Below are 15,083 nucleotides of genomic sequence, written 5' to 3'. Positions count from 1 at the left end.
TTAATGTCCACCCCAGGTGATAATAACAGGAAGCAGAAAGGCTTGAAGATCAGCGCTTTGTATCATTAACCACAGGGCTGACTCCAGTACCTCATTCAATGCAGGTTAACCTGTTGGGTGTTTTCCCTTCAAAAACAAACAGCACCAGTCAGAAGTATCTGATAGCCCTGAAGTCACATCCATTCGTTCCAAACCCAAGCCGGCCGTCATCTTCTAGACCCACCTGGCTCCTGGGACAAAAGCAGATGGGTCCAATGCTTGTAAATTTCGTATTTATTATAACAAAAATTATGACATGTTCATTTGTGCATTCTGCTTTAATAGAACTCTCGGTATGTAAATGATCTAGTTGAAGGCTCTACAGTCATGCTGATTGTGGCAGCAGTAAGGGACACACCAAGTGTCTGCGGAGGGCAAGGGGGTGGGGACGGGAGGGGAAGAAAAACGGCTCAGAGGCCCCTGTGTGCAGGTTAGTTTCCAGTGGCCTGAGATCCACCTGGTTGGAACAGAAGCCCCTTGGCTGCTCTCAGCCTCCACACCGAAGGAGCCGGAGGCAGGTTAGGAGGGGGGCGAGGAAGAGAAAAGTCAGTCGTTCAGGCTTGTCCTTTCGCCAAAACTACAAAACGTCTGAAGCGTCACTATACAGCACTGAGCTATTTACAATAGAAATTTCTCAATCAACTGTTCTCTCAGAGAAAATTAGTGAATCCCAGTGACTTAAGTCACCTGACAGAGTAAAGCAACTCCTAGGAGTTAGTCTCCATATTCTACAAATGTCTATCATTTTCAAGACAAAAAAAAAACACAAAAAAACAAAAACCTTTTCCCCCAAAGAAATACAGAATTACAATATTATTAAATCATTTAGCACTGGCAACGCACCCTGCCCTCCAAACAAAACAAGAAAAAGCCATTTTAAAAAATAGTACATTATCATTAACCGTTTCTCTGTAATATATTAAACCTTTTGTTCTTTGTCTTTACACATCTGATACGTTAGGGGAAGAAGTTAAACGTAAAGCATCGCTAGAAGAAAAGTGGTGATTATTTAAACAAAATGACCAACAGAGGGAGAGCCCAGGACTAGGTGCCGAGACAGGGTGGGAAAGCGGGAGAGGGCGTGGAGTGAACCCCTGGTTTAACGTGAGCCTGGGAGACTCTTGCAACTCAGTCTTTCTGGGTTAGTTTATTTGTTCAAGAGCGCCCGGGGGGGGGGGGGGGGGGGTGTCATAGAGGCGTGTCACAGCAGTCTGGCAGCTGGTCCCCCGGGCCCGGCGGCTGCAGGGGCGGGTGGCGGCTGCTGCTGCTTCATCATCTCCTTGACCTCCTCCTCCAGCTCCGGGGGGATGATGAACTGATCCTCGGGGTCCGGCTGGGCCGGCGCCGCGAAGTAGCCCCCGGGCTTGCGGAGAGGCGCGTCCGCGGCCACCTCGATCACGTTGTGGCTCCTCTCCTGGGGCGCCACGGAGCCGTTGGCCCGGCGGCGCCCCACGGTCCCGGCGGCGGGGTCCGCCCTCCTGGGCGGCCCCGGCTCCTCCTCGTTGGCGCTGATGACGATGCCCTCGTCGCTGGCCTCGGCCGGCCCCTGCGGCGGGCGCCGCCTCTCCTTCTCCCGCGCCCGGCCGCAGTGGATGTCCACCTCCACCTCCACGCGGCTGCCGTTGGTGAACACGCCCTCGATGGGCTCCTCGTCGTCGCTGTCCAGGCCGTTGTCGGAGAAGGCGCTGGAGAAGGTGGCGCTGGACAGCTGGCGCTGGAACGCGTGGGCCAGGCCCACCGGGTGCAGCGCGCAGCGCGGCTCGCTGGCGTAGGCGGGGCTGCTCTCGGCCGGGGCGCCGGGCGGCGGCTCGTCCGAGGCCGTGGAGCCCACCTCGCTGCTCATCTCGGAGGTGGACAGCTCGCTGCTCATCTCGGAGGCCATGCCGCTGCTGGACGACGGCACGCCCAGCGCGTCGGCCGGCCGGTCCCTGGCGGCCACGCTCGCGGCCGGCGGGAAGATGCCGGGGCTGGGCGGGGGCCCGGCCCCGCCGGCGCCCAGCTCGCAGCAGCAGAAGCAGCCGTCCTCGGCGACGCTCAGCTGCACCACCACGGCGCTGAGGCTGTCGCGGCAGCCGTAGCTCTGCGCCAGGGTGCACAGCTTCTTGGCGGCCGCCAGGGCGTCGGGCACGTTGCGCACGGCCGCCACCGCCTCCTCGGCGGACAGGCTGTCCCACAGGCCCTTACTGCCCAGGATGAAGAACTCGTCCTGGGGGGTCAGGGGCACGGACTGCACGTGCGGGCGCGGCACCACGCTGGGGTGCAGGAAGGTGTACCCCAGGATGCGCGTGGACTCCGTCACTCCGTTCACCTTGCCGTCCTGGGGGGGGGGGGGGGGGGGGGCGAATCGACGTTAAGGAGACGGGGAGTATCCGCCGGCCCTACTCAAGGCCTGTCTGGGATGCGTCTCTTCCTCCGGAACGGCAAGCTTTCCCCACTGTCTACCGGGCTCTGGGCGTTTCATCAATGACGGGGGAATGCACACGTCCCGTGGGCAGGCTGGCTTCTGCAGCCCCGCACCGTTTTCCACACATGCAGTGTGCGCTCACCATCCTGGGGTGAGGGGGTGGGGGGGGAGCAGGACTCCCAGGGCCCAGATCCAGTGCCTCCCAGGGTGTCCCAAGAGGGGCACTGTCAGCACCGAGGCCGAATCATTCTGCGTTATGGGGCCGTCCCGGGCACTGGAGGCCGCGGGGCGCCCTGCCGGTACCTACTGCCTGCCAAAGGCATGAAAAGAACCCTCTTCGGAGGCGACTAAATGTCCGGGGTGGGGGAGGTGCGGAGGAGCCCCTGGTTAGAAACCACTCAGAGGGAACAGGAGGTGTGAACCGAAATCACAATTAGCTACTTTTACGTTGGCACTCACATTGGCCTTGGAAGACGCACAGGTGCATTACCATTCCTCCTTTCCTGATGAGAGGCTCAGAGGCTCAGAAGGCCCAGCCCACGAGCGGCAGAGCCGAGGACCGACTTCAGGGGCAGCGCCCTCACGCTCCCCTGCACAGGGGCACTTGCAGGAATCAGCCGAGGGAGGCAAGGGCCCCAAGCACTGGGCACAGCCTCTGACACAGGCCATGGAGAACTGCTCTGCCACCCTGTACCTTAGGCCTTCAGGCCTATCCCACAAAGGAGTTGCTCTGTGGCACCGTGGATTCGGAACGTTGCTGGTTTCTGCCCTGACCCTGGCCCCCTCCTCCCCGACATCCCGAGGAAAACGGTGCCCTCCTCACCTCGGTGATAATGGCCTTGTGCCGCTTAATTCTCTTCAGTTCTTCTTCGCAGCTCATGACGTATGATCTGGACAGAGGCAACGGCTTCCCATTCCGACAGAGAACCGTTTGGCACTTCCCCACATTAGCGGAGGTCAAGGTGAAGGACCCTCCTGGGTCCACGGGGTCGTGCTTGATGTGACAGAGGACGGCAGCACCTCCAAGTTTCTGCCCAGCAGTTCCCAGCTTCCTGGAATGCAGAGAGAGGGAGTCAAACCCACGCACGACGCATCACACAGCAGCTCCGCTCCTTCAGCAGGGGCCGTGCGCCCCGGGCGGGGCCGGGAGGAAACCTGGAACCTGGGGGTTCCACTCAGCCTCTGCCACCAAAGCAAGCACTGCTCCGCTTCTCCCAGGAAAAGGGCCGTGGATTCGGACAACCCCTACCCTGAGGTGTGTGCTCACACCTGGGGGCGTGGGGAGGGGGTGTCACTCTGCCACCAGAGGAACCCTTGTCCTGCCGCGTCCAGCCTGCTGCTCCCTTACTTACCACACCCCGAGGGACAGCAGGAAAAGGGCCTCTTTGCTCTCCGTCCACCTCTTTACATCCTCTCTGCTCCCAGCAGAGGAAACCGAAGAGACCACTAGACAGGTGTAACCATACGCCGACGCGTGTGCCCCAAAAGTACTTGGACTTTACAAGGACGTCTCCGGGACAAGCCTTTAATTACCGGACCGTTCACGTTCTTGTCTTACGTGGGCCAGTATTATCTATTCCAGAATGTTCATAGGAAGGCCTTTCTAGTAATTAAGCTCCAAAGTGCTCGTGATAAACCCTTTTATTCATGACCCCCCACCCCACCCCGCACCCCACAGACTGAGTGCACAAAGCACCTACAAGCTCCAACAAAGAGAGCCAAGAAATCCTACCACAAGCCCCGCAGAGGGCAAGGCCTCCTGGGCTCCTGACTTCTTGCTTCTGCACCAGCAAGAAGGTCCGGACAGACTCCTCTGTTTACGAGGGCAGACCCGCCTTCAGCCCACATGGAGCAGCCGTACCAGCAATGGAAACCAAACTGGGGCTGCCCACTCGAAGGCGTCAGGATGTCACGCGCAAAAACCCAGTTCCCCGAGGGCGGAAAAGATGACTGTGTGTGCCGTGTCCTATTAGCAGGGAAAGGAAGCGGCATACAACTGACCCCGGAGATGGGCTGACAGTTAGGTCTTTGAACTCCGGCCTGCGGACCCCCGGGACCAGCTGGGCTGCTTTCTCCCTTTCACAGGCACAGTGATCCCTCTCGGCAAAGCCAGAAACCCGATGGTACTTGTGAAAGGCACAGCTAGGAACCAGAGTTTAAGGTCCTTAAGTTCTTACTTCCTATTTGCTTGCCTGGCTATAAAATTATAAGCAGGCCTCTTCCGGGTGGGGGTGCGAAGGGCGTTCGGTTTCTGATACACCCGTGCTTTTCTTCCTGGGACACCATGGTAAAAACAGAGAAGGAGATAGATGTGCCTTGCGGTTGGAACCTTCTGTGGAGTCTTGCTGCCCCAGGTCAAATTCTGGCTGCCCCTCTAATAGCCCTTACGAGAAGCTGGCTTCACTTCTCTGTACCTCAGTTTCCCATCAGTCAAGTAAGAACAGTCACACTAAGTGTCTCACTGGGTAAAGTGTATGTGATGCGAGGACTGGTACGTATTAAGGGCTCGCTAATTGTTAGCCGCTACCAGTATTTAGCTGCTACTGCTACACGCCCACTAGAATCTGCAAGTGAGCCTAGGAGCAAAGACCCCCCTCTGGAGCTGCCTCTACCAAGCTCTTCGGGAGGCGCTGTTTATGACTCAGGGTGACTTTAAAGGCCGCTCCACAGGGGCGCCTGGGTGGCTCCGTCGGTTAAGCATCTGACTTTGGCTCGGGTCATGATCTCGCGGTTCATGAGCTGGAGCCCCGCGTCGGGCTCGGTGCTGACTGCTCAGAGCCTGGAGCCCGCTTCAGATTCTGTGCCTCTCTCTCTCTCTCTCCTTCAAAAATAAGTAAACATTAAAAAGAATTTTTTTAAAGGTTGCTCCAAACCAGCGAGAGAAAAAGGAGAGGAAGAGAAAAGCTCATCCTTGTTCTCCTGACCTTCACACACTGGTTCCCGGTCCCGCACGAGTGTTTGCAGGACAGAATTAATAGGCAATTCCTTCACAACCTACAAAGCCATTAAAGTGACCTAAGAAGGCACAGTTCTTTGAAGGAGGGGACGCCTGTAAACATTCATCCCTATGAGTTACGAAAAACATTCCAGTTTCTACGGTGACCAAAAGCTCTAAACTACATTCCTGTCATTGACTCGGCCTCCTCCAAAGTTGTCTGAACATCAGTATGTCTCAAACGGAACACGGTGTGTCCCCGATGCTTACGCAAAAGCAAATCACCTGAATGCATCTTGAATACCCACATGTGACAACAGTGCTTTGAGACTGTCGGGCAAACGCTCACGAGAAGGGCAAGAAAACACACGGCAGGAACTGTGCTTCACCTTTGCATAACAATGAACGTATTGACCATGTATTCTTCTTCATTTTTGGTTTTCTGCAGCTCTTCGGCCAAAATGTCACTCATCGTACACTGGAGAAGGTAGGGCACCTCCACGTTCCGGTCCCCGTCAAACACCCCGTACAGGGCCTCCCGGTTGTCACAGAAGTTGTTCACCGACAGGGCTGCGACACACAACCTGCAAAGCAAGAGTGATCGGTCCTAAGGCTAAGACGTCTTAAGTCATCTTTCCTTGCCCAGACCCACGCTGTTAACAGCCTTGTCTCCTCCTTCAGGACCTCGGACAGGTTAAGAATAAGTTAAGGTAAAGTCACCCCAGCTGATTCATATCAACTAATTTTCTGTAAAGCAAAGAATGATAAACATTGATACTTCACACCTGGCTCCCCCCAGCCCCTATCTTCTGATTTTAGCTTTATTTTGAGAGAGAGAGAGAGACTGGGGGAGGGCCAGAGGGGGAGACAGAAAGAGAAGCCCCGCGCTGTTAGTGCAGAGCCCAACATGGGGTTCGATCTCATGGTTGGTGAGATCATGACCTGGGCTGAAATCAAGGGTCAGATGCTGAATCGACGGAGCCACCCAGGTGCCCCTGATTTTATTTTTAAATGGCAGTGAAAAACCCGAGAAGAGGAAGTATGGGGGATAATACAAGACTCTGAATCCACGGGTTCACATTCGGTCCTAAAACATTTATTAAAGAGAACTTTCACACTGGGCAAAATGGAGTAACAACTAAAACAATGGGACCTTTTCTTACGCTTTTAATCTTCTTCCAAACAACTTAAAAAGGCAGGGGAAAAAAAAAACCTCTGAAACAACAGTATTCAGACACTGGATGATAAGAAGTGCAGGTCAGAGAGCGAGCTTGAGGCCTGCCCAGCTGATCGCCTGGAGGAAGATTCTGGAGGAGGGGGGTGGGTGGTTAGGGCCTCGGGCGGAGCCTGCTCTGGAGGCCTGCAGAGTCTCGAACCCAAATCCCATTGTTTCCAGGTAACTTAACCGTGGCCCTCAGACTCTTCAAAATGAAACCCAGAGGGAAAAAAGGACTGGCGGACAAATAAAAATTCAGGGCATTAGTGAGTGCGGGGTAACCTCAAGCACAGGGAACCCAAGTCTTCAACAGAGCAGAGACAGGGAAACTTTTGAAGAAGTTAATGGTTGAAAAGATTTCAAATCTGATGAAAACTGTAAACCTGTAGATACAAGAAACTCAACAAATAGCAAACAAAAGAAAATGAAAGGAAAGTGTAACAATTGCTGAAAATCAGGAATAAAGGCGGGCAAGTAGGGTAGAGGAACAAAATTTTTAAAGTACTCCTTGAAAAAAGCTGTCAACCTGGATTTCTAAACCAGTGAAAATTGCTTTCAAAAGTTAAGGTGCAAGAAAGACCTTTTCAGATGCACAATTTCCCACAAAAAAGACTGGCAGTATAAGAAATACAAAAGGAATACATGAAGCAGAAGGAAATACCAGATGGAAATCTGAATCTACATAAAAGAATGAAGTGTACAAGAAATGACAAATAGATGAGTAAATATAAAACTTATTTAAAGATCGTTTTAGAAGAGTGGTTCTCAATGGGGGCAATTACCCCCGAGGAGACATCTTTGATGGTCGCAGCTGGGAGCGACGGTGCTGTTGGCACTTAGCGGGTAGAGGCCAGGGGCGATGCCAAACACCCTGTAATGTGCACAGAAACACCTCCCTCCCCTGCCCACCAACTATCAAGAATTATCTGGCTCAAAACGTCAACAGTACTGAAGTTGAGAAACACTGCTTTAAAAATGACTATTTACAAATTATAACCATGTATTTTGGGGTTTATAACAGAAGTAAAACATGACAACAGCACAAAGACCAGGAGAGGGGAAGTGGAAGCACACACTGAAAGGTTCTTATATGTGAAGTATTACAGTTTACCTTCAAATAAGAAGTTAAAGGTTTTACTACAAACACTAAACAAAATGGAATCATAAATAGTCCAAAAGAATGAAGAGAGATAAAGAAACAAATAGAAAACAATGAACAAATGATAAAGATCATTTAAAATGATCTGTAAAACTGATACGATTTAACCATATCAATTTCATTAAATATAAAAGTGGTCTAAACACTATCCCAAAAGAAAGTCAGACTGGATCAAAAAAAAAGCAAGACCTAACTGAATTTTATAAAAAGACAAATAGGTTAAAAAGGTAAAAGACCTACTATGCTAACACCAGTCAAAAGAAAGCTGGAGTAGTTACATTAATATCAAAGTATAATTCAGAACAAAGATTACAGAAATAGTCATTTCATAATGAAAAGGATCAGTGCATTCATCACAAAGCTATGACATTTCAAATGTTTATGCACTTAATACAACTTTGAAATGCATGAAGCAAAACTGATAAAACTAGGAGACACAGACAAGCCCATAATTATGGTCTCTCAGCCATTGACAGAACAAGTAGATAATCAGTATGGAGATTCAAGACCTCAACAACAGTATCAACCAACTTGACCTAACGGACACCCTACCCCAACAACAGCAGAATACTCATTTTTTAAAATGCAGAGAATATTTACCAGTGTAGACCATATTCTAGGCCACTAACATGTCCCAATAAATTTAAAGGATTCAAGTCATTCAAAGTGCATTCTCAGGGCACCTGGGTGGCTCAGTAGGTTAAGCATCTGACTTTGGCTCAGGTCATGATCTCACAGTCCGTGAGTTCAAGCCCTGTGTTGGGCTCTGTGCTGATAGCCTGGAGGCTGGAGCCTGCCTCAGATTCTGTGTCTCCCTCTCTCTGTGCTCCTCCCCTGCTCATGCTCTGTCTCTCTCACTCTCAAAAATGAATAAATATTAAAACAACAACAAAACAAAGTGCATTCTTCAATCACATTGGAGAATTGCTTAGAAGGAAATTTACAGCTCTAAATGCTTATATTAGATGTTCTAAGCTCAAATCAGTGACCTAAGCTTCCACGTTAAGAAATTAGAAAAGTGAGAGCAAAACAAAAAGAAGAAGATAAAAACAAGAAGTCAGTGAACTAGAACACAAAAGCAATAGAGACAAATCAATGAGGCCAAAATCTGGTTTTTTTTTTTTTTGAAAATATCAATAAAATTAATAAATCTTAAACCAAACTGATATATAAAAGGACAAATTACCAATATCAGGAGGAGAGAGCGAGTGCCATTACTACAGATCCTACAGATTTTAAAGGATAATATTAACAAGTTTATGACAATAAATTTGAAACCTAGATGAAAGAGATAAATTCCTCAAGAGACACAAATAACCAAAGTGCATTTGTGAAGAAATAGATAATCCCATAGCAAAGAAACAGAATGTGTAGTTAAAAACCAAAGAAAATTCCAAGCACAGATGGCTTTTATTGGTAAATTCTACCAAACATTTAAGGAAGAAATACTAATTCCGTACAAACTGTTCAAGAAAACTAAAGAAGAAGAAACACTCCTCAACTCATTCTATGAGGCCAGCATTACCCTGACACCAAAGTCAAAGACATCACAAGAAAACTACATGCTAATTAATATCCATCATGAATATAGACATGAGCAACAAATTACCAGAAAATTGAATCCAGCAGCATATAAAAAGGGTAATATGTCATGACCAAGTAGAATTTATCCTGGGAATGCAACGCTGATTCAACATTCAAAAATCAATGTAATTTACCATATCGACAGATGAAGGAACAAAAATATGATAATCTCAACTGAATGCAGGAAAAGCCTATGACAAAATTTGATACCCATTATAAAAACTCTTAGCAAACTATGATTAGAAGAGAATTTTCTTAACTTGATAAAGGGTGTCTACAGGAATACATTCAGCTCTATTTAATGTGAAAGAATACATTCTCACCAAAATGGATGGATGATAAACACATGGAAAGATGATTAATATCATTAGTCATCATGAAAGGCAAAATTAAACCACAACGAGGTACCACTGTTAGAATGGCCACCACTGCCACCACCACCTGATACCAGGAAGCACCGGTGAGGCTGTGCAACTAGGATTCTCACACATTGCAGCTGGGAATACAAAAGGGTACAGCCATTATCAAAAGGAATTGGGCAGTCTTACAAAATTAAATATATAAACCTACGTGTAGGTATTTACACAAGAGAAAACGTAACGTTCACACAAAAACCTATATGCAACTCTTTCTAGCATTTATACTTGTATTTGCTAAAAACCTGAGATATCCTAAATCTATTTCGAATGGTGAATAAACTATGAATAAGAGGAGCATGGGGCATCACAGATGAATGAATATAAAATGCATTATGCTAGGTGAAAGAAACTAGACCGAGGGGGCTGTATTCTCTATAATTCCATCTATACAACATTCTAGGAAAGGCAAAACCAAGGCAACAAAAACAGGTCAAGGGGTGCCAAGGGCTGGGGTGAGCAGAAGGATGACAACAACACAGGGGCACAGGAGAATTCTGGGTGTGATGGACTGGCCCCGTACCCTGACTGTGGTGGTTACATAGTGCCGTTCATCAGCACCTGCAGAGCTGTGCTCCTACAAGGGTGAAGTTTATTGAATATAGGTAACTTCTTACTCTCTAGGTAATAATAAACATTTAAGCACCTGATACGAATGATGCCTAGACAGAGATCTGAACCTGAAAAGATAATCCCAGCTCTCAAGGAGTTAGGAGATGAATAGCAGTAATAACCATTATCCTTAAGCATAGCTCACACTTAAATGGGGTTTTACCATATGGCAGACGTTGTTCCCAGTACTGCACACGTGTGTGACCCGGGATCCTTACAATAACCCTATGAGTACAGGTAGGATTTAAAAAAAAAAAAATTTTTTTTTAATGTTTGTTTATTTTTGAGAGAGACAGAGACAGAATGCGAGTGGATGAGGGGCAGAGAGAGAGGGAGACACAGGATCCAAAGCAGGCTCCAGGCTCTGAGCTGTTGGCACAGAGCCCGACGCAGGGCTTGAATTCACAAGCTGTGAGATCATGACCTGAGCTGAAGTCGGACGCTCAACCGACTGAGCCACCCAGGTGCCCTGGACAGGTAGGATTTCTAGTGCCACTTGAGAGTTGAGGAAATTTAGCCGAAGAGGGCTGCATAACTGGCCAAGGTCACACAGCAGAAAAGTAGGAAGCCCAGGTTCAAAGCCAGGTAGCCTGGCTCTTAGCACTTTGTAATCCTTGCCTCCATTTGTTAATAAGTCATCCTAAGTTATATGGCTATTTGAAGCAAAGTAAAATTTAATACTCATAATTCCATCTTCCTTCTGTAAGCTCCCCTTGCTACTCAGAATGGGGGTGCATAAAAACATCTTTCAAAAATAGAGTAGTGATTCTTTTCTACTGAGGTTTCCTGTTTGTTCTTTAGTCTGAGAAAGAATCTAAATTACCCAGTTGTAGCTCCTGCTTGGGTTTCCCCAAAGGATCTGAAATGACCTGATAGGGAGGGAACACTGCACCCCTTGGGGAGGGAGAAAAGAGAACAGACATCTGAGATTGGGAGGCAGGGACAGCTCCTCTCCTTCCTTCAAGATGGCAAGCAGCAAGCTCCTTGTTTACACGACCACTTTATCTTTTTTTTTTTTAAGTTTGAGAGACAGTGTGCGCATGTATGCACACACACGTGGAGGAGGGGCAGAGAGGGAGAGTGTTAGAGAGAGAATCCAAGCAGGCTCCCCAAGGCCAGTGCAGAGCCTGACACAGGGCTCAACACAGGAAACCGTGAAATCATGACCTGAGCTGAAATCAAGAGTTGGACATTTAACCGACTGAGCCACCCTGGTGCCCCTACATGACCTCTTTACAATTAGAAAACAAAAACAAAAACAAAACGCTTGAGAGACTTCTGGCAAAACCAAAGGGTAAAAGAGCAAGGGGAAATGAAGGGAGGACCAGGGGTGACAAGGACTTCTGACTGAGGTGCCGGTAACATTGTATTTTTTAATCTAGATGGTGGTCTGCAGATGTATTCACTTGAGGACCATTCCCAGAGTTGTACGCTTATTCACTTTTCTGCACCTATGTCATACTTCAATATAACAACATATTTAAAAGTAACACGGAAGGGGGAATTATGCAGGAAAAAAAAACCTAGTTGGTTCCTTTCTTCATTATAACATACGAGTAGATAGTTTTAATATCCAGAGATGTTTCAAAACCAACCTTTGGTTTCACACAGCGGTCTAGAATTAGAACACTTGATTATAACCAAGACATAAGGTCTTCTAAGTTAAAAAGATCTCCAGAAAGGAACTCTGGGTGCTTTAAAGGACTATACTAGGGGCACCTGGGTGGCTCAGTCGGTTAAGCGGCCGACTTCGGCTCAGGGCATGATCTCACGGTCCGTGAGTTCGAGCCCCGCGTCGGGCTCTGTGCTGACAGCTCAGAGCCTGGAGCCTGTTTCCGATTCTGTGTCTTCCTCTCTCTCTGCCCCTCCCCTGTTCATGCTGTCTCTCTGTGTCTCAAAAATAAATAAATGTTAAAAAAAAATTAAAAAAAAAAATAAATAAAGGAATATACTGATTTCTCCCCCAAATACAATGATAACACAGTGCAAAATACACAGAACGAATACGACAACCAAAGCTCGGGCACAACCTTTATCAGGCAAATGGAACAGAGGCGCCGAGATGGGGACTAGACCTATTCTCTGGACCGCACAAAGCCAGGGCACACCCTTAGGGGAAGAAGAAGGGCTCAATGTGTCAGACCCAGAACTTGAATTGATTCTACTTTCTATCTCAAAAAAGAAGAAAGCAGTCCGCATGGCAACCACAACTGTACCTTTTATTTTCCATGAAAGGTATTCAGCTAGTCAGTGGTTCCCATTCCTGGATGCACATTAAAATCACCTGGGGGAGATTTTAAAACATTCTGAAATACTGGGCTTGGTTGAAGATTATTTTTTTTAAAGTTCCTTACCTGATTCTGATGTGAACCCAGGGTTGAATACTAATTTAGGTAGTACTGAATCGTGTTCCACTTGGTTCTTTCCCTGTTTCCAATATTTTGTGTTCTGATACCTTAGCTAATTATGACTATTCTAATTTATAGGATTGTTTCCCTTTCTGGTACTAATTATTAATACCTCTTCATAAAAAGCAAGCAAGCCTGAAGAGCTTGATTACAATTCTCAGGAAAATCAATATTTGCATGTAGGACAAGGAAGGAAAAGAAACTGAGACGGACAAGTCCCGGTGGCCGGACCAGCAGGTGATGTCACAGGGAATGAACATGAAACTCCTTCCAGGATAACTTAGATTGTAAAAACTAGCTTCTTAGAACCCTGACTAATCAATACCGGAAGTGACTGAATATGGACAATCAAGGCTACTTCTCCTTTAATACTAGCCCCTGTTTTGCTTGGCAAACAGGCTTCAGAGAAAGATAAAGAGGCTTTTCAAAAGGGCAGGGATGCATTTCAATACTCACGTCTTCTCCAAACACTGGAGTCTCACACAGACGTGATGTGTCAGTTACGCCGTATCCTAGCAACATCTCACAAAGAGAAGAGTGTGTGATGCCAAGCAAGGCTTAACCTAGTGTTCAAATGTAAGTCATGAGGTGGCCTCGCTTTGGGGACTCCTGTTCAAGTAAACGTTACCCGAGGAAAGTGTGTGCGAGCACTGGGCATCTTCCCCACTAAAGAAAGGAGGTGGGGGGGAGGTGGTTCTCACTCCAGAGTTTCACCCACTTGTTTTTCACTCCTGAAGCTTCGGTGTAGCCGTGGCTCCATACAGCTGGGGCTCCAGATCCATCTCCCGCTGAAGGCTGATCAATCTTGAAACAGCGGATGTTACTAACGAGAAAAGGAAGAGACGGGAATCGTTAGAATCAAATAATGTGTGAATTGCTACCTTTGTCTGCTAAGCGCCAGGTACTTACCACTCCTGTGTTTAATGTGTCTGAAATCTTTTATCAGCCAGAAGAACTAGCTACTCAACAAAGCGAAAGCAAAGGAGCGTTATATAGACAGAGCCTCAAAACTCGTTTTCGACAGCGTCCTAGGGTGGTTATTAGAGACCTTTACACATCGCCCTAGATGGCGGCTGTCTCCCAGGAGCGAGAAGGACCCCTCTCAACCTCAGCATGAGAAAAGAAAACATTACGTTGGGTGTAGTCTTACAACATGAACACCAGATTTGAAAAGTAAGAAATCTAAGCCACAATTATACTGTATTTGAATGCTGTGAGCAAATTCTGCAACATTCATCCTCAAATCCAATTTCTGCCCATTTCGCCCCTTCAGAGGTTTCACAAATCCTGAGGACTGGCCATCCCCGAAGCTTCCGGTTCTTTCCTCACTCGCACGGCCATTCATGCTAAGACTAATAACCATAAAATTATGAAAGGGGTATTTCAACAAATCACACATGAACTATGTGGATTTAAACTGGGAGAGAAGTCATCTCACTTGCCACAACTGGCCCAACAGGACCCAAGACTGAAATACTAAAAGCATAAACTCTTGAATGGGGTTTTTAAAATCCACCCTACTAGAAAGCATTCTGTGCCCCCCCCCCCAACAGGAAATTCTGCAGATGTGAAATAGGTTTTTAAAAAGGCTGGCTACCGCATGGTGAACTTAATCCCACTTATAAGTTGCTACTGGTTTTCTCCCTCTATCACTTAAGAGAAAAATCATGTGTGTCGTCTCTTAACACAAACGCTTTTGTCATGACCCCAAGAATTTATCTGTTGGCATTCATTAACTCCAAAATACAACCCTTCAACTTTAAGAAGGAAATCTATATCTAATTGCATTCACTTTGATTTTAGAAATAGCTGGTGGCGGTTTCTTTGAAATTTAAAAATATTTCGTGAAAGAAAAGTTTCTACTCTCAATCGGCAGCAAACATTCGCTCTTCCCTTTATCCTCAAAAGCCAAAAAAGCACCAACGGAAAATCCTGAAATGAGATTAATACCTTATTTTACAGCAGGGCTATTTATCCTCTTTTCAGAAGTTGTCATTCCTACCAAGAAAAGAGGGGCATTGAATGAGTCTGCCGTTATCTGCTGTTCATGGGACCCTGCTAGCAGATTTCATCCATGCACAACGGTAAGCACATGCAAAGGGTTTCTTAATAAGGCATCACTAAGGGTTTCACTGCATCTCTGCTGCCTTTCTGAATTCCAGAGAAAAACTGAAGGCTCATTTCTAAAGACAGTTATGCTTTTTATTATAGAACACAGAGCCTTCAAAGAAATAATGCCACTTCCCGGCCTGAGTATGCTATTTTTTTCCCCTAGCCTGAGTATGAACGGAAAAAAAAAAACAATCCTTG

At 47.3% G+C, this 15,083-nt stretch overlaps 1 protein-coding gene across 1 annotated transcript in view; it reads right to left on the bottom strand.

Moving 5' to 3' along the window:
* Window positions 1–257: 257 nt before the first annotated feature.
* Window positions 258–15,083, bottom strand: part of PHLPP1 (PH domain and leucine rich repeat protein phosphatase 1) — a 212,597-nt gene continuing 197,771 nt past the window's right edge. Inside the window, exons 14-17 of the mRNA XM_019463835.2 lie at window positions 13,492–13,596; window positions 5,768–5,962; window positions 3,267–3,495; window positions 258–2,356 (exon numbers count right to left, since the gene is read on the bottom strand). Coding sequence (XP_019319380.2) covers window positions 1,241–2,356; window positions 3,267–3,495; window positions 5,768–5,962; window positions 13,492–13,596 — 1,645 coding nt within the window. The 3' untranslated portion in view covers window positions 258–1,240. The remainder of the gene's footprint in view (window positions 2,357–3,266; window positions 3,496–5,767; window positions 5,963–13,491; window positions 13,597–15,083) is intronic.

Source organism: Panthera pardus, unplaced genomic scaffold (assembly GCF_024362965.1).
Source record: "Panthera pardus isolate Hobbes unplaced genomic scaffold, ASM2436296v1 HiC_scaffold_15, whole genome shotgun sequence".
NCBI lineage: Eukaryota > Metazoa > Chordata > Mammalia > Carnivora > Felidae > Panthera > Panthera pardus.
The sequence above is the reverse complement of the archived record's forward strand: the minus strand, read 5'-3'. Positions and strand labels throughout refer to the sequence as shown.